We start from the raw sequence: 23,290 nt of genomic DNA, 5'->3' as shown, positions 1-23,290 counted from the left end.
AGTGTCCTTTTCTTTTTCAGTGAAATCGTTCTTTTCAGTCGGATCAACAATTTTACCTAACCCAATGGCTTGTTCAATCCTCTCAGCTATAACAATCAGGTCAGTAAAATGTTGTGCAGAGCTTCTAACCAAGTATTCAAAGTACGGAGCTTTAAAGGTGTTGGAAAATAAACTGATCATCTCCTTTTCCAACATGGGAGGGTTAACTTGAGCAACTACCTCACTCCATCTTCAGGCGTATTCTCTTATGGACTCCTTGTTATTCTTCTTCATAGCTTGTAAGCTTAACCGATCAGGGTCCACGTCTATATTGAACTTATATTGCCTCATAAAGGCATCAACTAAATCCTTCTATTTTTTAACCTTGGTATTATTTAATCGCATATACCAAGTGAGGGCAGCACCACGTAAGCTGTCTTGAAAGAAATGAATCAACAATTTCTCATCATTAACCACCTCAGCTATTTTATTGTAGTATGCCTTGAGATGAGTTACAGGACATTAGGTTCCTGTATATTTAATAAATTCTAGCACCCTAAACTTCTTAGGAATGACTACGTTAGGTACCAAACACATACTAATAGCTTTCACCAGGTCACACAAATGATTTCCCTCAACTGTCTTTATCCTCTCTTCTAGAGCAGTCCATTTTTTCAAATCCTTTTTTTTCACCATCTTGTCCTTTTGAAATTCTTTCTCGGTAGAATCAACGGTAAACGGCATTCACATGGGGTATGCTGGCTAAAAATGCATAGCTTGTTGAAATTTAGATGACACCTTATTTGCCCCAGATTTTGTGGATCAAAATGAGTTACATGTATATCTTCAGGCTGAGCTATAAGTGTTGCTTTTCCAAATTTATCTCTCAAAGCCTGCTCGAGTAGACTAGTAAGCCTTGCGACTTATTCTTTAAGATTGTCCACCTCTTTTTGATGTTGGGCTTCCAACTGGGCTTTTTCTTCGTTTTTCATTTGTCCTTTTTCTTGAACGAGTGTTATAGATGAGTTTCAATGGGGAACCTATATTTCAACCTGCTAAATGTAAATCATGCAATTTATACAAAAATGTTGATTAAAAAAAAATACGTATGAAATGCAAACTTGCCCTTCACGGGGTGACAACCTAGTGGGAAGATCCTAATTGTTGAGTGCATCAAGGGGTTGGTCATTATCTAGTTTCAAAGGGTCTCTCGCATGCTCAGTGATCATCCTCGAAAGGTCGATATGAGGCTTACAAATAGTGTGAAGATAGAGGCCCTGAATAATATTAGTTTGGCATAACAACCACTTCCAAGTAAACAATCAAGCGAGAGTTGGATGGTTTCACGAGTCTTACCCAGGCTAAAGTCATTGGGGTACCGTTACTCCCCCACTTATCCTAGGATGTAAAGTGTGTGCTCTCAAAGTGATGCATGACAACATAAACAGGGATACATACTAAAGCAGTAAATGCAGGAAAAATAAACAAATAAAAACAACAAACAAACAAACCAACAAAATAGCAATAATAAGACAAAAGACAAAGCTTAATCCTAAGGTCCCCAACGGAGTCGCCATCCTGTCGCACCCGACATCGCGGCGGCCGTAAAAATAATCTTCGATTAATTATGGAAAAAGAACAAATATCTTGCATCTTGTTCTTTTAGGGGAAAAGGTCTAGTTTAAGGAGTCGCCACCTAGTATTATGGTCACTAGGAACCCTAACTGGTCAACAAAGATTTTATGATACGGGATTGGTTACGTAAAAGGGAAGATATTATCACCCCTTAAACGTTCTGCCTGAGGCAGACTGCATTTTTAATTTTGTCTTAAATTGCTAAATATTTATTGGTTTATGCTCTGATGGTTTACTTGCAATATTCCTGACTCTGGCATCAGTGAATATTCAACTACGAATAATTCCAACTCTGACGTTGGTAAATATTACGTAGCTATAAATAAATTTGGATCAATATTTTTATTCCTGACTCTGGCGTCAGTGAATAAACAAATAAAATAAATTTATTTTTACACATACACATATTTTTTTATTTTTATAGCTAAATAAAATAAAATATAATGAATAAAAATAATATAAATTTAAACCGGTATTTTTATTCATGACTCTGACATCAGTGAATAAACCAATAAATTTATGTTATTTTTATTCATGCATTCACATCTTTTATTTTTTATTTTTTTTATTTTTTCTATTATTTTTTCTATTTTTAATTTATGTTGCATGGTCAAAAAAAAGGTTGGGTCACTGGTCCAAACCAGTGACCCGGCTGCCACAGTTGCATGGATGCGTGAATCACTCACGCATGCATGCAACAGTAGCAGGGTAATTAATTTACCAAAAGAAGGAAAACTGAAGGACTTACCTGGCAAGGCTGAGGGACACGGCTGCTTCAATGGAGGACTGCTGGATGTTCACGGTGTGGAAGAGCTGCTGGGGTGGTGCAGCTGCGGGGTGAAGGCGAAGATGAAGGTGGCGACCGGTTAGCTCTGGTCGGACGATGTCTTCTCCCTCCTGGTTTCTTGTCTATCAGTCCTCTATCTCCCGGTCTCTCCCTCTCTTCTCCTTCTTCGTCTGTTGCTGGAATCTGCTGCTTGCAAATGAAGATGGCGGTGTGGAAGGGCTGTTCCACGAACACTGCTTCCTCTCCTCTGTCTTAGCTTTCCTTGTTCTGTCGTCTTCTTCTTTTCTGTTTCGGTTTGTTCCCCTGCTCGTCGTCTTTTTTCTTCTCTTTCTGTGTTTTTCTTGGTTTGGTTCGTGCTCTCTATTTCGTCTTCTGCCTTCACTCTCTCCTCCCAGTTCCCCTGCTCTTCTCCCTCCCCGGTCGTGTCATTACTCCTCTGTTTTCTTCATTTTTCTTTCCGCGTGCATGGCCTTTTCTCTCGTCTGTGAGTTCAGTAGGAAGGGGGGAAGGTGGTGCCCCCTGAGTTACTCGTTTCCTTCTCTGTGGCCTTCTCTGGTTTACCAGAGAATGGCGCCGAATGCCTCTGTTTCTTTTAGAAGAAACTGGGGCACAAATTTTGCTCCCCTCTGTACAGCCTCCCTCCCCGGTTCTGTTCCTTTCTTATCTTTTTCTCGGTTCTGCTCCTTTTTCCCCTCTTCGTTGCTTTGTTTTTTTCTTTAACCTCCTTTGTTTCCTTGAGAAGAAACAGAGGAATGAAAGTCTGTTTATTTTCTCCTCTCCCCCGGTTCTGTGATCACCAGTGGCTTTCGGTTATGCCCCCCCTTTTTTTTGTGGCCTTTCGTTCTCTGGCTTTTATAGCCAGAGAACAATGCCGTTTCATCCATTGATTGCAGGTGTAATGGTGGCGGTGGGCGGCTGAACTGTTGAGGAAGATGAACAGTGTCTAGAAACGGCACCGTTTTGTGTTTAATGGTTATTTTCATTTTGGCCCTTGAAGTGTTAAACGTTTTGTAATGCAGCCCCTCGTTTAAATTGTAATTGCCCCCCTGCATTTGCGTGCCATTTTCAATGTAGTCATTGGATTTTAATTATGCAATTTGGACCCCAAACTTTAATATTTCTTTAATTAAGTCCCTGAATAAGTTAATTCCAAGCCTAATTAAGGCTAAAGCTTATCAATTCTCCAATTAAACCCTTAATTAGATTAATTAAATTAATTTCAAGTTTAATTAAGTCTCAAAACTTATCAATTCTCCAATTAAACCCTTAATTGGATTAATTAAATTAATTCCAAGTTCAATTAAGTCTTAAAACTTATCAATTCTCCAATTAAGCCATTGATTTGATTAATTAAACTAGTTAAAAATTTAATTAAATCTTTAAACTTCCAATTATGTTGTCCTTATTCAAATTTTAATTCTTTTTTTCTTTATTTTATTTTTACTTGTTTTTTATTTTTTTCATAATTGTTTTAGTAATAAAAATAATTCAAATATAAAAAATTAAAAATTAGATTATGATATAGCACTAGTTCATAATTATAATACTATTGAATATATTTATTTTATAACACCGTAATAGGCCGTGTGCATGCTGTCATATTTGCTAATATTAAGAGCATTGGTATATGCTGATATATACGAAATGTAACATACCTTTTTAAGTGTCTCTCTCTCTCTCTCTCTCTCTCTCTATATATATATATATATATATATATATATATATATATATGACCAAATATATTTATATGCCGACATGTATTTGCTTTTAATTCTATTTATTTAAAGGGGTGTTTTTGTTAAAGTTATTAAAATTACTGGAACCAAAAATCAAAAGGCTCGCACTTCCTTTTTTTTTTTAATTAATTTCTCAACTTGTAGTCTTTCTTTATTTATCTTTTTGGTGAAAATTCTTTCTTTATTATCACTAAAAGTATTAACTAAGCGGTGTAGTATTCTATTTATATTCTGAGGTCTCTCTGGTTTTGTGTGGGCGTGTCGGGGGCAGAGCTGAAGATGGGTGATCATTCAGTAACTGTAACTGACAATAACAATCATCAAAGCACTGTAATAGAAATATATCCTCTGGGTAGTTATTACTTTGGATCCAAAGACCCTATTGCTTTCAGGGATGAAACTGTAGCTGACCGTGTCCAAAGAATGAAATCCAAGTACTCTCTCTTTGTTTTCTTTTCTTTTTTGTTCAATATAGTAGCTCTATTCTTTATTCAGTCCATTGATTTTGTACTAACTTGATAATTGTATTTTTAATTAATTTATTTGTTTAAATTCAGCTTTAGTGCTCGTGGACTGAGGACTTGTGTGCAAGCTGTTATGCTGGTTGGTTCATTGCTTTCTTTCAATATCGTCTTTCTTTTAAATTCTTTATTCTCTATGTTTTTGTTTGATTGTCTCTTGAAGTTGTTTGAGGGCTTGCGGAATGAAAATTAGCACAGTAGTGTGTCTATTGCTAGTGTGTTATTTGCTGTTTTTAGATTTAATCTTGAAAGAATTGATAGATAAAATCATGTGATGACCATAACGAACATGTTGTAGTTTTTTCAAGTTTGAGCAAATTGATTAAAACAAGTAGGAACTTGGGAAGACGGGCATCTTGTAATATAGGATATGATAAGGTTTTCGCTACAGCTGCCATAGTGGTCAAGGCAACTGGATTTCCACACTTTGATTCACATCGTTTTGAAGGGTGCAGCACCAGTCCTTAACCCCCTTCCTTTCCTTTGCTTTATAAAGGAGAAATGAAGGTGTGCGATGTGGAGACTCTATGACACAGCTTGGTATCCGCAATCTTTTCAATCCTGTGGCTAAGAAAACTTGGAATATGATAAAATATTGAACAGAGGATTTTATGTTTGTTACATAAAGTTGAGCTGTTCAAACGTCTCCCTCTAGCGTTTAAGAAACCTCAGAAACTAGCCTTTGATAACATGTTAAAATGAACAGTTTTAATGTTTCAACTGTACAATTACGAAATCTTAGCATTTGATAATACACTATACTAAAAGGTTTATATGGTTGTTAAATCAGGTTGAGTTGTTCAAACATCCCCATCTTTTGCTATTGCAAGTAAGAAATGCTTTCTTTAAGCTACCTGGTGGTCGATTAAGACCAGGTGAATCAGGTAAATCTTAAACTGTAATTAAGCAATTCTATGAACTGAAATTAGGAAGGTAAATCGCTCTTGAACCAAGGGGTATGCTTCTAAGGAATTATTGAAGTATGTGTTTTTGGACTTTTCAGATATTGATGGATTGCAACGTAAGCTATCAAGAATGCTTTCTGTGAATGAAGATGAAACTGATCACTGGGAGGTAATCAAAATTGTGTTTAGTTGTGGTATTACCCTTGCATGTTCTGGGAGGTTACGGATTATCAATGTTTTAGGTGGGAGATTGCCTTGGAATGTGGTGGAGGTCTGATTTTGAAACCTTGTTGTATCCGTACTTGTCCCCGAATCTCAAAGTACCTAAGGTAAGTACACTGAAACTGTTCCCTCAAAGTTCTGGTTTCTTAAGGTCATTTATTATACTTGTTTCATTATTCAGGAATGCACGAAACTCTACCTTGTAAAGTTACCAGCCAGTCGAAAGTTCATTGTACCAAAGAACCTTAAACTGCTTGCAGTTCCTTTATGCCAAGTTCATGAAAATCATAAGGTATAACTAACTATTTACGAGGATCGGCAAACATCAATGGTGTTTGGATGTCCTTAGAGATTAAATCAGTGCTCAAATTTTTATTTTACAGAAGATTTATTTGGCTTTATTACGTTGTCAAATGCATTTAATCATTCCTTCCTTGAGAGATGAAGTTTGGGGGATATTGATGGGCTGGTGTCTTTCCCTTCAGTCTTGCTGATTGTAGTCTCATATTCTACCTTGTAAAGTTACCAGCCAGTCGAAAGTTCATTGTACCAGAGAACCTTAAACTGCTTGCAGTTCCTTTATGCCAAGTTCATGAAATCATAAGGTATAACTAACTATTTACAAGGATCAGCAAACATCAATGGTGTTTGGATGTCCGTAGAGATTAAATCAGTGCTCAAATTTTTATTTTACAGAAGATTTATTTGGCTTTATTACGTTGTCAAATGCATTTAATCATTCCTTCCTTGAGAGATGAAGTTTGGGGGATATTGATGGGCTGCTGTCTTTCCCTTCAGTCTTGCTGATTGTAGTCTCATATTCATTTTGCATCACTAACTTGTTTCTCCAATAGCTATCGGATTGTTCCTAAATCCTAATTGATTCAATTGCCTTGGACATCTCTTTGTTAAAATTTCCTAAAGGTGGTTTTCAATTCTAATGCCCACCAATTATAATATTTTGTAGACATATGGACCAGTAATATCAGGAGTTCCGCAGTTGCTATCAAAATTCTCCTTCAACATCAACTATTGAAGAAGGCTTGGTCACTGTGTTGCGGATGCTATGGGTTAAGTATAGAGAAAATAGTATAATGTTTACCTGGAAATAATTTTTGTCCCAGGATATGTACTTTTAGTGAAATCTTGAACGGATGTGTTGTTTTTACCATACATTTTACAAGCTGTAGCTGTTGATGCTTTGCAATGAAAACATATCAAGTTTTTGTGTTACGGTATTGTTTGGATGGTCAATGCACATAATATAGTTCAATACAAAGTTTTTATGTATTTATTTGCCATTGTTTGGAATTCGTGATAGTACATCCAAACTGAGTTTAGCAAAGAACCAAAAGGCATTAATAATGTAAAACTGAAGAAAGATGTTACCTTTATCCATATTATGCCATTCCATGAAATATGTATTTTGAATGTTTATTTCACTAGATTTTCATTATTTAAGGCTCATAAATAAACAAAATTTAAGGCTCATAAATAAACAAAATTTTAATCCAAGCATGAAATCTTTGAAAAGAAGAAATTATTAACCTGTTTCCTTTACTTGATGTTTGTGAATCCTGAACTTCGCAATGTTGGCATCCAATAATGATCATCTCTGCTCAGACTGGCAATATAGTTTTCAAGTTTTAACAGGTTCTCTGGAGGCGTTCAGGTCAATGTTTTTTTTCTTGTTATAATTGCTGAGGAAGCAAGCTTTCTTTAACTTACTGCTATCTTCTAGTTTTTTCTAATTATTTGAGCTTGGTGAGGAAGCTAGCTTCTTTCATCATACATAAAGCTTATAGGCTGGTACTGTCACAATGTTCCTGTCCGTGTTGCTGTCAGACTCATTTATTCCGGCCAACTACAGCTAATTTTCATGTTGGATGAATATTTTATTGTTGCCGCTTTATGCGTTAGACGTAAGACTGGAGTTAGGTTTGGCTATTTCCATCAGCTAGCTTCAACTTTTAGTTTGATCCTTTAAAAACAGAGTTGCTGGCAAAATCTGTGTTGAGTGACAATGTTGAAGCAGTTGGCTTATCTCCTGGTTGTAGCAAGTTATTCTGCTGCACTAATCTAACCTTTATCCACCCATACCAAACACTTCGCCAATCATACCAAGGCTATATGGAAAGGGTTTGAGTTGGCCCCCATATTTCAAAGTTGTAAACACCATGCCCTGCAAAGATATTGCACTTGGTGGGCTCTGAAATATTGAATGCAGGGAGAAGTTTCCCATTTCTAATACCGGTGACATGTCTGTCCATTGCAGAACACAGGCCACGGTTTAAAAGAGAGAGAGAGAGAAAAAAAGCTTCTGGTTTTAATTGGGTCATGACAACTAGAGAGATGACAGGCAAATCATGAATCTATACACGACTGTTAGATTGAGAGCACAATTGATCAGTTTTTTTTTTTTGGATGCATGCATGCATGCTTAAACAGAAGAAATTGAAGTAGAGAAAATATAGTCTTTTTATGCTGATTTTCTTACTGGGAGGCTTTTGGTTTTGTGTATCTTGTGGGGTTTTCCTCCTTGAAGTAGGCAGTGGTATCTGAAGCCATTTTGTTCTACCTGGATTTATTTATTTATTTTATTAACCCATTCAATATTTTTATCTACCAGGCAATGCAAATTGGAGAGAGCTACAAAACTGGATAATGTGTTCTATCAACGAGCAAGGCAAATGGTGCATGCGCTAGCTACCCTCCCTAATATTGCTCTAAATTGTGATCCGTGAATCATAAGCTCACTTGTCCAGCAATAAACACAGGGTAATCGCAATATTATTTCCCTGTAAGTAAGCTAGTTTTGGTCAACATGCTCCTAGGAAGAATGTTCTTATAGGGTGTTTTAGAGCTAACGATTATTTTTTAAATTATTTTTTATTTGAAAATAAATCGAAATAATATTTTGTTTTATATTTTACAAAAACGATGGAAACAAGTTTAAATCCCCAGGAAGCTAGAGTAACCTCTTATCTCTGTGTTAATGGCCAATGCAGTATTCATGGTGATATGTCTTTCCTATTCTGCGAACTATTAACCATTAATGCAAACCTCCTGCAAACTCAATTATGCTCAACTGAGAAACCAAAACCATTATAGAAAAAAGAATGAACTCTTTCCAAGAAATGAGAAGAAGAAGAAGAAGAAGAAGAAGAAGAGAAGAAGAAGCATGCGGACCCATATGCTGCTAGCTTTGATTTCTAAGGAAAGTGGAAGGGTCCCTATCAAGCCAGTCAACAAGGGCTGCGGTGGTAGCAGGGCAGCAAAAGATTAGAAACGTCTGTTTCCATCATCTTATCCGCTAACCTCCTCCATTGGCTTGGTTTTTAGCGAGTTCAAGAATAAGGATTCAGCGAGGTCAGTTACCTTGAATGATAAATAATAGGTTATTTATTATTATTATAGAGGAGAGGAAGCTTTGTTTTTACGCTTTCTTTCGCAGTCTGCAAAGCATTTGGTTGAATTCTGTGTTTATCATTGTGGGAGCTTTTATTTTTGCTTTCCTATTTCAGTTTAGAAAAATAGGTTAAAAAAACATTTTTATTTATGGTTTTAAAATATATGTTTTGATTAAAATTGTTTGTATGCAAAATAATAAAATTAAGTCTTTAGGGACAAAAAAAAACATATTGTTTTATTTTTTATAAAACTAAAGTTTGAAACGTGAAATCCATTATAAAAAACATAAGCTATTTAGTTAGTCAACTATTTTTTTTTTATGATTTAGTAAAAAATAAAAACTATCATAATACCAAATAAATATTTTTATAACGTTGAAAGGAAAAGAAAAATTAAAAAAAAATTAAATTTTTATATAGGGATATATAGAATGAGGAAGGTCATTTCATGGAAAAAACTAGCAGGAGTGTGCTGATTGAGGTAAAATTTGTGTCCATAGTCATTTCCTTTTCTATTAAAATAAAAGCTAAAAGATATTAGATATTCGTTGTTTATCAAACATAATTTAATGTAGATTGGAATATTAAAATGATTATTTTACCTTTTAAAAAAAATATCAAAGCTTGAATTAGAGATAATAACATCTTTTTCAGGGGATCTATTGGATATTATCGAATAGTTTGGAGACAAATTGATGTGTATTTTTTTTTCATAGTAAAATACTCTTAAAAGTAAAAAATAAATAACTCTTGTCCAAGTTTTTTTTTTATCATTTTGATTTTTTTTGCATAGTAAAATAGTGTAAATACCCCTAAAAACAAAAAAAATTATTATTCTTTTATAAAAGGTTTTTTTGTTTTTATATTTTTTTAGTATAATAAAATAATATAATTACCTTTAAGGTAAGTAATTCTAAGGCTAGTGTTCAAGGGTTTTTTTTTTCCTTTTCTTATAGTTTTTTTTTTTGTTATATTTAGATTCACATGAAGGGTGTTTGGTAATTTAACAAATATAAATATAATTAAAAAATTATTGATGTGTTGGAATCTTTGTGGTGACCACTCTATGATACGGGCAGCTTACGTGGCCAACAAGCCTCTGGTTGGCATCAATGATTTTTTTATTTTTTCATTCTTTTCTCTTTCTTCTTTGATTTTTACTCCTAATCCTTTAAAATTTCAAGGCAACATTTCAATTGTTTTCTCCTCCGGTTTGGTTCATGTTTTTTGTTACTATTTATTTTATATAAAAAAATTTATTAAATTGGATTTTTTTTCAATTTCATTTTCCTTTAATATTTTTCATATATTAGATTTGATTCCTATCTTTTTTTATTCCTATTTGTTTTATTTAAAATAATTTTTAAAATCGAATAGTTTTTTGTGATTTGATCCTCCTGCAGTTTTTTTCCTATCAGATTTGATTCTTATTATTTTGATTTTTTTTTTTTGCTTTGGTAGATTTTTTAAATTGATATTTTTTTTTTCTTATTTCATCCTTCAACATTTAAATTGATTGGGAATTGAGTTTCTTGGTTAAACCTATGTCTAGAATTTCATAGTTCGTGAATTTAGAAAATTAATCAAGGTTTAGGAGATTCATTCGAGTTTGATTTTTTTTTAAGCTCATGTTTTTCAGTTTTATCCTTCCACATTTATTTAATTATAGATTGAATTTTATTATTTTATTATTTTTTTTATTGGATTCCTCACTGATTTTAAAAATAAGACCGAGTTCTTACACTCTTAAACATTGAATTGTTTGATAATTAAGCTTTAAAATTATATTCAATTTGTTTTCAACAAAATTATCCATGTATAACAACCAAATTGTTGATGTTGGATGATGATCCGGGTGGACTTGAGTAGAGTTTTTTCCTTTTCTCTTGCATAAACATTCAGAAGAATTATGAGAAGAAAACCATATAGAAACCTTAACAAAAAAAAAAAAAAAAAAGGTGAGCATTCATTTCTCGAGCAAGCATAGGGATAAGCCACATTAACATTCTCGAGCAAGTATAGCCATAAAGATAATATTTATACAACAAGTATTTCTAAGAATGCACACACCACACCATCTTCTCTCACCAATAACCAACCTCTCTCGGACCAACTTTTCCATTAATAGTCATTCCTAATCGACCTGAATAGATAATAGAGGCACTCCTTATCATATACAAATTTAATATTTTTTATTATTATGATGGTGTTATAGTGTTATTTATTTAATATTATTATGATGGTGTTATGGTGTTATTCTCACTCCGTAAATTGTTAATCTCTCTTCGTATTTATTACAAGTTTTTTTAATAAATTATGCATTCATCCTTAGTATATAATTATAGTATTTTATTAAGATAGAATCAGATTTTATTGAGATTTTTCTTATTATTAAAATTAAAAATGAATTCAAATTTTAATTCATTTATTATATTTTCTGAAATACATGTTTTTATTGGTGGATAATATTTGGAAAAATAAAATAAATTCTTTAATAAGGAAAACATTGTAATATGACCACAACTTTTTCTTGATGAGATTAAATTTGGTGTCAAGTAATAATGATAAAAGAAATAAAATTGCAATATAAAAATCACAAAAAGAAGACCTTATATTAATCAAATTTCTTAGTTTTAAATGTAATTAAACATTTTAATATTATTATCTGTAAGAAATATTTATAGGTATCCTTTTCAATTTAAATTTAAGTAAGAAAAGTAAATTATGGAGTTAGATTAACCGAAATGGCAATATTATCATTGTTTTTATTAAATTAATAAGTTTTTGAACTAAGAGTCTTTTGTTATTATGACAATGATTATTTTTTAAAATATTTTTTATTTTAAAATATAATATAATAATATTTTTTTATTTTAAAAAATTATTTTTAATATTATTACATGTAAAAATTAAAAAAATATATTTTAAAATATAAAAAAAATAAAAAAATTAAATGTTTTTAAAAAGGAGGGGAAGAGGAGGGGGTAGCTGGAGTGGAAAAGTAAACGGGGAAAAAAAAGGGAAAGGCTCAGCGTCTTCCGGGTCTCTGTAATGGTCATTGAGTAGTACTGCCTGCACTACCCATAAGAATTATTACTCCTTTCCATTTCTTGCCACTTCAACAGATTTACTTATTTATGCAGCATCCACAGCCACAGCCCACCTTTTGATTTTGATTTTCCTCAGAGACTAGCAAATGAAGAAGGGAGGCTTAAACCCTAATGTCAAGCTCAAGCTCTCTCTCCCTCCTCCTAATGAAGTTTCCTTCGCCAAGTTCCTGTAAAAATCTACCTCCCTCTCTCATCCCATAAGCCCATGTCATGATTCTTAATTTCTCGTAATGATTGCAGAACCCAAAGCGGTACGTTTAGAGATGGTGATCTGCTTGTCAATCGAGACGGTGTTCGGATTGTCTCTCAAATCGATACCCAGCCTGTAAGATTAACTTTTCTCATGTTCTCAATTTCTTTATTATTACATCCGTGCCTCATCATTATCAATGATTATGCTAGTAATTGATCCCTCTCGTATTTATTTGCACTTGGTTTTTTATGGTTTTCTTTTTTTAAAGAGTTGTTGTCTGACTGTTTTCAGCCACCACCTATAACGCCCACAGACAACCAATTGAGTTTAGCGGATATAGACATGGTTAAGGTCATCGGGAAGGGAAGTAGTGGAATTGTGCAGTTGGTGCAACACAAATGGACAAGCCAGTTTTTTGCCTTGAAGGTATCATCATATCATTCACCGCTTACCGTGCTCTCACTTTCTTTCTTTTTTAACTACAATTTCCGTCTTGGTCTGTAAGTATGGTATCAGATCAGTTAATGCCTGAAGCTGCTGTGCTGCCCGATTAAATTATTTTGAGACATGCTGCATGGGTTTTTCCACTGGTTTCTGACTTCTCAAAATGACTTGTTCACTAACATTTTTAAACCTTGAGTTGGATAAGGAATACCTAGTCTTCCGCCATTGGCGCACCAGATTCCTTATTTGCCTTTTGCCATAGTTTTATTTTATCAACCCATTTCCACTCAAACTAGATTTTTGAGATTTAAGTTTTGAGAATGGAAACCTCCTTATCATTCATGTCTTCTAGTTTGCTAAAAATAGAGCAATAACATGGTGCTTCTACTAGCCCTTCAGTCCTTTGTTTTCTGATATTTTGAGTTGAACTTGGGCTTAAACTCTTGGAGGAATAGGTCTCTCACGGTTATTTTGAATATTGCTTTTACATCATATGTAAAGTGGTTTCAACTGAAAATTGCTCTTATAAACTCTACCGAGATTACTCCCTGGTATTCTGGGAGGACGCTTATCATCTTTTGGTTTCTGTTTGGTAATTAATCGGTTTATTTGTTGTCCACTGAACGTGTATGCCTAGTCCTTTTCATGTCCAGTCCTAAGTAGTAAAGATTTGGCATTCTTGTTCCATTTCAGGTTATCCAAATGAATATCGAAGAGTCTGCACGCAAGGCCATTACTCAGGAACTGAAAATTAATCAGTCATCACAATGTCCTTATGTCGTCATGTGCTACCAGTCTTTTTACGATAACGGTGCCATTTCAATTATCTTAGAGTACATGGATGGTGGATCTCTAGCAGATTTTCTGAAAAGTGTTAAAAAAATTTCAGAACCATATCTTGCTGCCATCTGTAAGCAGGTTAAAACATGGAAAATCATTTCACCCCTTGTTCTATTTACTTATAGCAGATAACAATTTCTTTATCATCCAACTTGTTTATCTGTTGTCCCATAAATGCAGGTGCTCAAGGGTTTGTTGTATCTTCATCATGAAAAACACATCATCCACCGGGATTTAAAACCTTCTAATTTGTTGATTAATCATAGAGGAGAAGTCAAGATTACAGACTTTGGAGTGAGTGCAATCATGCAAAGCACGTCTGGACAGGCTAATACTTTTGTTGGCACATACAACTATATGTCTGTAAGTAATTTGATTATACATAAGATATTAATGCTGGATTTTCTCTCTTTTACAACAGCATTTCCACTTTCTCAGGCAACCATTATGCAGCCTGTATCTTGAATTTGTAAGATTTTCATGTGCGATTATTTTGTAGCCTGAGAGAATTAGTGGGGGACGATATGACTATAAAAGTGACATTTGGAGCTTGGGCTTGGTATTGCTGGAGTGTGCAACCGGTGAATTCTCAATTACCCCTCCTGTGCCGGATGAAGGCTGGACTAATGTCTATGAACTTATGGTAGCCATTGTTGATCAACCTCCACCTTCTGCACCACCAGACCAATTTTCTCCAGAGTTTTGTTCATTTATATCTGCATGGTAAAGATAAGTCATGCTTGAAGTTTCTTAATGCACTTTGTAATACTCATATAGCACCGAACCTTTCATATTTTTTTCCCCATATAAATTTATTTGTTTCTGAGGATGTTCATTTGCAGTTGAATTAAGATCAAGAAAAAAAAAGGAAGTCATGAAGTATTTTTTTATCCATGTCCAATGTTTTTCTATTTATTTCTAGTCTTTTTCTTCATTTTTGAAATATCATCGGATGAGTACTCATTTTCCCTGATCTATGGCATGCTCCACATAATTTGGCTTTAGGCTGCAAGCTGTTTTTTTTTAATGGGAATTTAATGCTCTGGTTTTTACCCATTTTCAATACCTCTGTAGTAACTTTGACCCAGATAATTTTGTGAAGTTACTGATTTTCATTCCTTGGTTCTTTGTTTTCTTTCCTCTGCTTTTGTCTCCAGTGTGCAGAAAGATCCAAAGGATAGACAGTCAGCACATGAACTGATGGTATTTGAAGTCCCATGATTGTTCTTCTGGGTGGGGCAATTAGCTGCCCACCAAGTATTAATGGCACTTCATGTCCGCTCTCTAACACTCTTTTCTCATCTCTATGAGTATGGATTGCTATTAATACTCGGCAGAGTGCTAATAACCACCCTTTCCCACACCCCCCCCCCCCCTCCCTCTTTGTAGCCATGTTTATGCTATGAGTGGACACTTACAGATCTGACTTTTTTTTCCCTTTCTAATTTCAATACCAGGAACACCCATTCATGAACATGTATGAGGACCAGCATGTGGATCTCTCGTCATACTTTACAAATGCCGGTTCTCTTGCAACCCTTTGAAACTTGTGGTAAGTCTTAAGTTTTCCATTTATGTCCTTGCTGAAATCATTAGTTCAAGTTTCTTTATATTGGGTTCATGTGAAGATGTAGTTGCATAATCCAGGTCTTATAATCATATAAAAGTTAAGCCTGTTTGTCTATTTGACTAATGCATTTACTGTGTGAACCATAATTCTCATGAGAATTCATGTTCTTGAACTTAGGCTATTGTGCTTGACAAAAGTTCTGTTTTACAAGCAGATACCCTATGATTGCGATCTTGAAGGCCTGAAGAAAGATTCTTAAATGTCATCATGCAGCTTAAAATAAATCAACTTGCTGCAATTACAATTTCCAGGGCTGAGGTTTTCAAAGCATTTGCAATTCACAAAACATCCCACGGTCATAATATTTAGTGTATGCCATGCACTAATCATGGAATAGAGAGCGTATGGTTTCAAGGAAGCTTCTGGTTTGTGAGAGATATCATTGGAATATGGTTTCCTGTATAACTTACCGAAATGATTTTTATTATTATTATTGTTTTAGTTGTATGTCGAGTGTTGCAAATGCATCAAACTCCTATGTGAAAGGTGTCAATATATGGCTGTGTGTGACTTTGAGCTTGCAAACTATGAGGAACTCACGAGTCCTTTTGACCATTTGATGGCTCATCTGTCTACCTTTTTGAGTAGTCACGAGCTGGTTTTCCCTGACAGAATCGTAATTGGACAATCCGAAGAGTTGCTCACTTGTGATCATATCTGCTACATGAGAATACTTCTCTGTATAGGTTTATCACGGGAGACACTGAATTTGCTGATCAAGAAAATTTGAAGAAACTAGTTTGAGCTCTATAGCCTTGCAACTAGACCTCTGAGCGAGCATTTAAAATAGATTTCTTTATTCTATTTCTCAAGAAAGAAAAACAATTTAAAAAAAAAACATAAAATTCCCAAAAGGACTCAATTATTAAGAAATTAAAATATAGGGGCTAAATAAGTACTAACTTATAATTTACTCCACTTATCTTTATTATGGACTAACACCTGCATCTTTCCTTTTTCGTATGATTTTCACGTATATCGGTCTACAAGGGTTTATTTGGTATCATTTCGGTTTTCATTTTTTTATTATTTATATTCAGATTTTTTAAAACAAAACTAGAAAAGATTTTTTTTACTGTAATAAAAAGTCCAAACCAACAACTACAGTCACAATATTTGAAAACCACTAGATTTTGACAATCGATTGTTGGTTTTTTACATTTTCAAAAACAAAACATAAAATATGAAATAGGCTCCTAAATATGCATCGGGATAAAACTATTTAATTTTTAAAAACCAAAAGTGAGGGTGTATGAAAAATCTGGGAAGAAAAAAAATTCTAATTAGGGTCAGGCTTGAATGGCCAGATACCCTAGTTTAATATTCTTCGAACCCAACAAGTTGACCGTAATATTTTTAGATCTTGACCTAAACAGTAAGAGGTTTTGAGTAAAGAATCGAGATTCTGTTAAAAATTTATCTCTTTTAAGCATCTATTTTATCAACATGCATAATAACTAGTAACTTAGTTCATAAAACCACGACTTATAAAAAAACTCATCAAGTTTTGAGAGCGTCATTTATCAGTTCAAATCACGTACTTGATTACAAATGGCTTTTAAAAGTATATAATGCAAGCTATGATTCATGGCTATGAAAGAAAGGTAAATTCACAAGCTCAGAAGTGTTTGAGGGTTTCAAAGACCTAAGATCACCATTAACTATTCATTAACTTTCTTTCTTTTAGTGTCTTTGTAGAAGAAAATGACATGCCATATATTTCATCAACAAATCTTGTTTTCTAAAACTGGACAGGAAACTCCGTCATAATAACATACATGCCTCACTCTTAATAGGATTTTTGATCGATAAAAAACTTTCAATGTTATCAATCAAGGTCAAACATTGGATTATCACCGTGTCACTCTTTTCATTGTCAATCTCAAACTTAAAGAGAATGCTTAAGCTCATTGCCCATCATTTATCTCACAATACTCATTTACCTCAAATTTCAATTTAAATAAAAGTCAAGGTTCTCTATCAATCATTAGCCTATCATTTTCTCGTTTCTATTTCACTATCTTTGTAAAAAATAACATATAACCATGACACACATTCTATGTTCACCTAAAAAATCAATATTCTCTTAATAGAGGTTATAAAGCAAATCTAATTTTTCCTTTGATGGATACCCAATCTAAGCATTTGAAGACACTAAAGGCTTCATTATAGATATTAAATGACATGTTCATAGTTCAATATCTTTTCTTTTTTTTTACTTTTGCCCTCGGCATCAATTTTTGGTATTTAATGTGTCCTTCCTCAATTAAAAACCTTTTTTGCCCTTCTAGACTCGATAAGAATTTTCCTACCTTTAACCTTGACTTGCCTTTAAGTTCGGGCAATTTCTACTTTTTGGTTTTCACATAGCCTTCCTCAAAGTTTTCTTGGATGCCCTCAGTCTAGGGTTTTTTCACTTTCAGCCCTTTCTCAATTGTTGGGCTTTCATTCATAACTAAAAATCTCTTATTTGCCTCCCAGTATGGGGTGTGATCATAGTTTTAAAACCCAACCCGGTCAAGTGATCAGGTCACGGATCAGATGGATTGACCCGGGTTAACCCAGAAAAAAACACCTATAAAAAAAATCAGAAAGAGTTTGTTAAGTAAATATTCAGTCCCATGATGTGACAATTCAATCAATTCAAATTCAGTAATAAGGAATGAAGTGGCAAAAATCGGTTGAGAATCTTCATTAAATCATCTGTAGAAAATAAACAGCAATGCCACTAGATATATTAAATACAGCTTAATGATGGCAGCACAAGATACACCATTAAATGAGTGGTTAAATCACCATAACTACAATGTTATCTTTAGTAGCACAACAAGCTTACCTTATTTTCTTCACCAGCAGGGACATCTTTCTGCTCAATGGAACCAAAGATTTCTTAGCACATTGAACCAATAATATCGCTATAGTCATCTAAAGATACACCCAAAGATTTCACAGCTTGTATCAAGTAAGGTTTAACCTTCGTAGCACAGGTTTCAAGTACTTTCTCTCCCAACTTTTAGGCAACAGGTAGAGCTTCCTGCAAAACAGTAAAAACGATTAGTTCATTCACGGAAACAGATGGAAATAAACAAGGGGTGACAGTAATTCCACAGAGATATCTTCACTTTCTTCTAAGACAAGGGACATGGTGGTCTTCATTGATGAAAGGACATTTTCCGGATGATAATCCCTGAAAAAAGAATAAACCATCAATAGAAACAAATTAAAGACAAAACAGTCACCATTCAACAGACAATCATTTCTCGATTCATATAACATTACACAGCACACCAGCAATGTTCATTTGGAACTACACACATAAAATAAAGGTATCAGCTCAATTAAAAAGCAAGAGCAGATAGTATTATCAATACGCGGGTTTGAGCCCATTACACATTCCATAGTGTAGCCATGGACCCTGTTGGACTGGAAATTCATCACAAAATATAACATTAAGCATTACATATGTTGCCATTTTGCATATTTAAATAAATCAAACAATTAACTCAAAAAACCCCCACATTACCTACATTACTACAGCAAGACCAAAAGTAATCCTTATATCAATGCCAAATGAATTCCAATGTGACCTTTAAAAACGCTACTGTTAGAGAATAATATAAATCATATCCTGAGACCTCACTTAAAAGCTTAAGCTTTTAGGTGAGATGGTTCTTTGACATGATATCAGAGCCTTGATGACCAAGTGGTCACGAGTTCGAATCTCACCATCCCCATTTATTTGATAAAAATTAAACACAAGGTAAAGTGGGCCTGTGCAAGTTTCAAGCTCAAAGGGCTTTCACTTGAAGGGGTGTGTTAGAGAATAATATAAATCATATCCTGGGACCTCACTTAAAAGCTTAAACTTTTAGGTGAGATGGTTCTTTGACAGCTACGTCACCCACAGCCTCAAGGGCCAGCTAGCCACGATCATGCATATAAGACACAGAAGACAATCAAGCAAAAAGGGAGAAGCATATTTGAGCATAATTTTTGTTGCAAAAAACATATAATCTTCAGGGTAATTTTCAGGGCACATAGCTAAAGGAAGCAAATGAAATTACAAGACGAAAGGGAGCAACTGAAATTCAAAAAGACAAAAGGAAGCCACCAAAATCAACAAGACATCGCACTTTCTCCGCGGCCACCATTGACACCTGACACTTTATTCCTTATTACTGAGCAGAGGACGTCTCTTTTTGGCATCTCTATTCTTCTTTCTTCTTATTCTTTAATTCCTTCTTCAGTGCACTACAAGAGTAGCAACATACCCAAAAGCCACAGTCAATCCATCACTGAAAAATAATAGAAAACGGAATTTTCAGTAAGAACAAATGAGATAGAGACCAACTTTTTGCTTATGGTTTTCTCGCCGGGAGCAGAAGTGTCGGTCTCCTCCATTTTTAAATCAGAAAGAGACAAGGCACGCAGTTCAGCTGTTCGATAGACTGAAGGGGGAGGGGGCAACTGACTGATGGTGTTTTGCTATTATTGTGCTTAATTCCATATTCGAAAACAAATTGTTTCAACGGCCAAGAATAAAGAAAATAGAAAGTGAAAGACGGAGATTCAAACTTTTTTCGCAGAGAAACAACAACGATCAATAGTCAAGACGTCCTCTACTCCTCAGTTGAGTTTCAAAGAGTTGAGTTAATTAGGTTTGCAAATTGTAACTGATATTGCTTCATTCTTCTTCACTCTTCAGTCAAGACGTCGTTTAATGACTGTTAAATTAAAAAAAAAATTGACCGGGTCTCACCTGGGTTTGACCGGGTGGACCGGATCCCGGGTCGACCGGGTTTCTTCGGGTTAATTTCCAAGCGGGTTTTTGCCTCCACCCGGACCGGTCCCAGGCCCGAGTCGGCTGGGTCCCGGGTCGATCCGCCGAGCCGGTCTGGGTTTTAAAACTTTGGATGTGATCCATATCAAAGTTTTTTTTTTAAGAAATATTCCATCAGGCTAAAAATGAGATTGCAAAGGGTATATTTCAAGAATTGTGAAAGGAATAAACAAAGATGGTCTTTTCTCATTTCAAGCAAAGTTGATTAAAACTGATAAATTTTGATCCCATCCAGTGTAATGATTTAGACTTGCAAGGAATCATGATTCACAACAAGTCTATAACTACTGAATCCACTACATGTCATTATGTATACTGCTAAAATTTATCTGCATGATGTGTGGTTCAAATTTATATGTGAGATCAAAATTTATTTGATCACCCCATATTGTTTTTCATGTCATTTTAACAAATATTGAATCATTTCTGCAATCAAAACACTTATAATCTTTTAGGATTAACTAGCCTTAAACTCGCATATTGGAGTTTGATCAAAATATTTTGTCAAAATAAAATGCTAACCATCTCTTGATTTCAAAACAAAAATGAGTCAAAGAAAAGACATATTTCATTAAAAGGACGAGGTGTGATCTCAAAACAAAAGTGTTGAATAACAAAATTCTGTAACAAAATCATCAACAATATAACACCCTAATCAGCTTCTCCAGCAAACATTTGTATCTTGTCATCGTTTATCGATCTTTGTTATGCTCATGATGATCTAGTGACAATATGGTCGATGATACCATCCTTCACAAACTTAACTTGCCTCTTATTCATCATCTTCCGGACCTGATTCTTGAAGTTCTTACAACTATTCACATCTCATCTAGATTATTCCACCTAGGGAATGGTGCTTTAGGGCAATTTTTCTTGAGGGCATGACAATTCCAATATTGTGTCCAACTATGCTCCTTCCTCGGTAAGGAAGGTGAAATGAAATGGGAAGCATCCATAAAGTAAACATTTCCCTAATTGCACACATCAATGCTTTCTGATACAACTATATTATTCGATAGTTTCACCTACATTTAACTAGTGTTTTGCCTATGTTTTATATATAAAATGCCTTGATATTCTTTGTTTTATGTTTTGAAGGCACTTTTGGATGAAAGATGCAAAAAGGAATAAATTGGAGGTAATTGGCAGATTTGACCTTTAGTAGATGTTTTGTACAGAGCGTGAGTTCTAGAGATCGAAATGAAGTGATTCCATTGGCATTAAAAAGCTAACATCTATACCTTTTTGGACATCTAAGGCAAGAAAATAAAAAAAGGAATAGCATGGAAATCGCATATTTTAAAGTCAAATTTCTCAATCTGCCAGTGTTAACCTTCGGTCATTCCAACTTGAATATCTGGAGCTACAGAAGTCCAATTGATGCAAACTCAATTGTTTTGGATTCCTGACTCAAAGGCCTATAAACGCTCCAAATTTCAGCAAAAAAAATGTGTCATGTGAGGGAGATATGAGTTTTCAAAGATAACAACTGAATTCTGCCAGCAAACAGGTTTTGTGAAGAAACGAGTCCAAAGTACGTTCCGAAGCATCTAAACCAATATCCAAGTTTTTATTTTAGCAATTTAGCTCCTCTAATTCAAAGCTTGAAGATTTCATGCAAGACTATTTCTTTTTTTTTAGGAAAATAGTTATTGAAGTACTTAAATGTAAACAGTCTACTTAAGGAATGACTATTTTGTAAAATAAAAACTAGGGTTTCATAGGATATAAAAAGAATGAGAGAAGAGAAGGGAGGCAACCAGCCAAGAGGAGAAAAACGCCCCCCTCATCTAAGAAACTTGAAATTATGCATTCTTCCTCTCTTTTTTTGATTAGTTGTTCAACAAACATGCAAGGCTAAACACTTTTTCTTGTTTCCAAGGACACGAAAAACTTCGAATTTCAAGAACTGTGAGATTTATTTTACCTTTTCTTTTCAGTTTATATGATGAGCATGTTTGTTCTCCTATGCTTATTTTTCCTATGATTGTTTATTTTAATTGCTAGAACAGACTCTAAGTTATTATTGTAGACAATCTATTGCTAAGTTTGATATCAAAACCAGAGTTGTGGTATATGAACTTGTAAAGCAACTGAGTTTAATAATTGTGGCGGATCTACGTTATTAATCTTAGGGAGAACATTCACTCAAATCAAACATAGACTGTGGACAATTATGTTTTCTTGATTAATCAACTTATCTAGTTCTTAAGGCTACCATTGAATTAAATTACTACTGTGGACAATGTGGTTGTTTGATGGTTAGGGTTAGTTATACAGCGGATCCATTAACTAACCAATGTTAAGAAGAGATATATATTCAGAATATAAATTGATGTTTTGTTTCCATGACCAGTTCTGATTTCTGTAAGTGGATGTGTGCTTGCGACCAAGGTTTGTTCTCTTGATAATTTTCTGATTTTATTAAATTTCATTTGATAGTTTTCTATTTTCTTTTGCTTTAGCCTGGATAACATCCAACCCCCCCCCAAATTGCATATCATCTAGCATAAAAATCTGACTTGAACCCTCCTCGTGGGATCGACCCCTTGCTTGCTCTATACTATCTTGTGTGTTGTGGTTGAAGCTAGGGTAATTAATTTGTGCGACCGTGACATCGCAACAAATTTTGGCGCTGTTGCCGGGGAAGTAATTTTAGTTGATTCTTGTGCTATTATTTTTATTTGATGTGATTATTATTTCTTTTTCTGAAAAAAAAGAGAAACAATATTTTTGCTTGCTGCGATACTGTTCATTACTGTTGCGGTGCTGTTCAAAACAGATGTGTTTGGTGGAATTAGGCATCAACCTTTTATTTTTTTAAGGGAAACGAAGTTCTAAACATGACTAGTGGTAAACCAGTAGCCTCACCCTATCGAGGCCAAATTCCACTGTTTTCTAGGGTTTTTAGGCAGTTTTAGTTTTCTAGCGTAGGATTTTCGTACAATTTGCATTGTTTTTTATCTTTTGTGTGGTTAGTTTCTTTTGAGTTTTCTTGACAATTTATGCATATAACCCATTCTACTAATCAGATTCAA

General features: G+C 34.3%; 2 protein-coding genes across 5 annotated transcripts; both read left to right on the top strand.

Moving 5' to 3' along the window:
* The first annotated feature begins 4,248 nt into the window (after nt 1-4,248).
* On the top strand, nt 4,249-7,018 carry LOC133688672 (pre-mRNA cleavage factor Im 25 kDa subunit 1). Of its 3 annotated transcripts, XM_062108246.1 has the most exons (8): nt 4,249-4,571; nt 4,695-4,740; nt 5,449-5,542; nt 5,662-5,732; nt 5,806-5,892; nt 5,967-6,077; nt 6,308-6,390; nt 6,753-7,018. In XM_062108246.1, exons 1-8 carry the CDS (start codon nt 4,417-4,419, stop codon nt 6,766-6,768), a joined length of 663 nt encoding a protein of 220 aa, XP_061964230.1. In that variant the 5' UTR covers nt 4,249-4,416; the 3' UTR covers nt 6,769-7,018. The 3 variants fall into 3 exon arrangements, with proteins under 3 accessions (XP_061964230.1, XP_061964233.1, XP_061964232.1); XM_062108249.1 differs by lacking the exon at nt 6,753-7,018 and having other exon boundaries at nt 4,253-4,571; nt 6,271-6,395; XM_062108248.1 differs by lacking the exon at nt 6,308-6,390 and having other exon boundaries at nt 4,257-4,571.
* A 5,162-nt stretch (nt 7,019-12,180) lies between these two features.
* On the top strand, nt 12,181-15,937 carry LOC133690034 (mitogen-activated protein kinase kinase SIPKK-like). 2 transcript variants are annotated; one of them, XR_009841391.1, is made up of 9 exons: nt 12,181-12,474; nt 12,546-12,630; nt 12,790-12,924; nt 13,636-13,860; nt 13,963-14,145; nt 14,282-14,505; nt 14,940-15,057; nt 15,240-15,334; nt 15,567-15,937. XR_009841391.1 is itself a non-coding variant. In XM_062110177.1 (9 exons), exons 1-8 carry the CDS (start codon nt 12,392-12,394, stop codon nt 15,324-15,326), a joined length of 1,068 nt encoding a protein of 355 aa, XP_061966161.1. In that variant the 5' UTR covers nt 12,182-12,391; the 3' UTR covers nt 15,327-15,334; nt 15,567-15,937. The 2 variants fall into 2 exon arrangements, 1 of the variants encoding a protein (XP_061966161.1); XM_062110177.1 differs by having other exon boundaries at nt 12,182-12,474; nt 14,940-14,985.
* The last annotated feature ends 7,353 nt before the right edge of the window (nt 15,938-23,290 follow it).

Source organism: Populus nigra, chromosome 3 (genome assembly GCF_951802175.1).
Source record: "Populus nigra chromosome 3, ddPopNigr1.1, whole genome shotgun sequence".
NCBI lineage: Eukaryota > Viridiplantae > Streptophyta > Magnoliopsida > Malpighiales > Salicaceae > Populus > Populus nigra.
This window is presented reverse-complemented; position numbering and strand designations above follow the sequence as displayed.

Excerpts from the sequence above, each read along its gene's own strand:
- LOC133688672 (XM_062108246.1), top strand. The coding sequence starts at position 4,417 with ATGGGTGATCATTCAGTAACTGTAACTGACAATAACAATCATCAAAGC. Across the intron at positions 4,741-5,448 it reads GTGTGCAAGCTGTTATGCTG|GTTGAGTTGTTCAAACATCC; the intron begins GTTGGTTCATTG and ends TTGTTAAATCAG. Across the intron at positions 5,543-5,661 it reads ATTAAGACCAGGTGAATCAG|ATATTGATGGATTGCAACGT; the intron begins GTAAATCTTAAA and ends TGGACTTTTCAG.
- LOC133690034 (XM_062110177.1), top strand. The coding sequence starts at position 12,392 with ATGAAGAAGGGAGGCTTAAACCCTAATGTCAAGCTCAAGCTCTCTCTC. Across the intron at positions 12,631-12,789 it reads CTCAAATCGATACCCAGCCT|CCACCACCTATAACGCCCAC; the intron begins GTAAGATTAACT and ends GACTGTTTTCAG. Across the intron at positions 14,986-15,239 it reads AGTCAGCACATGAACTGATG|GAACACCCATTCATGAACAT; the intron begins GTATTTGAAGTC and ends TTTCAATACCAG.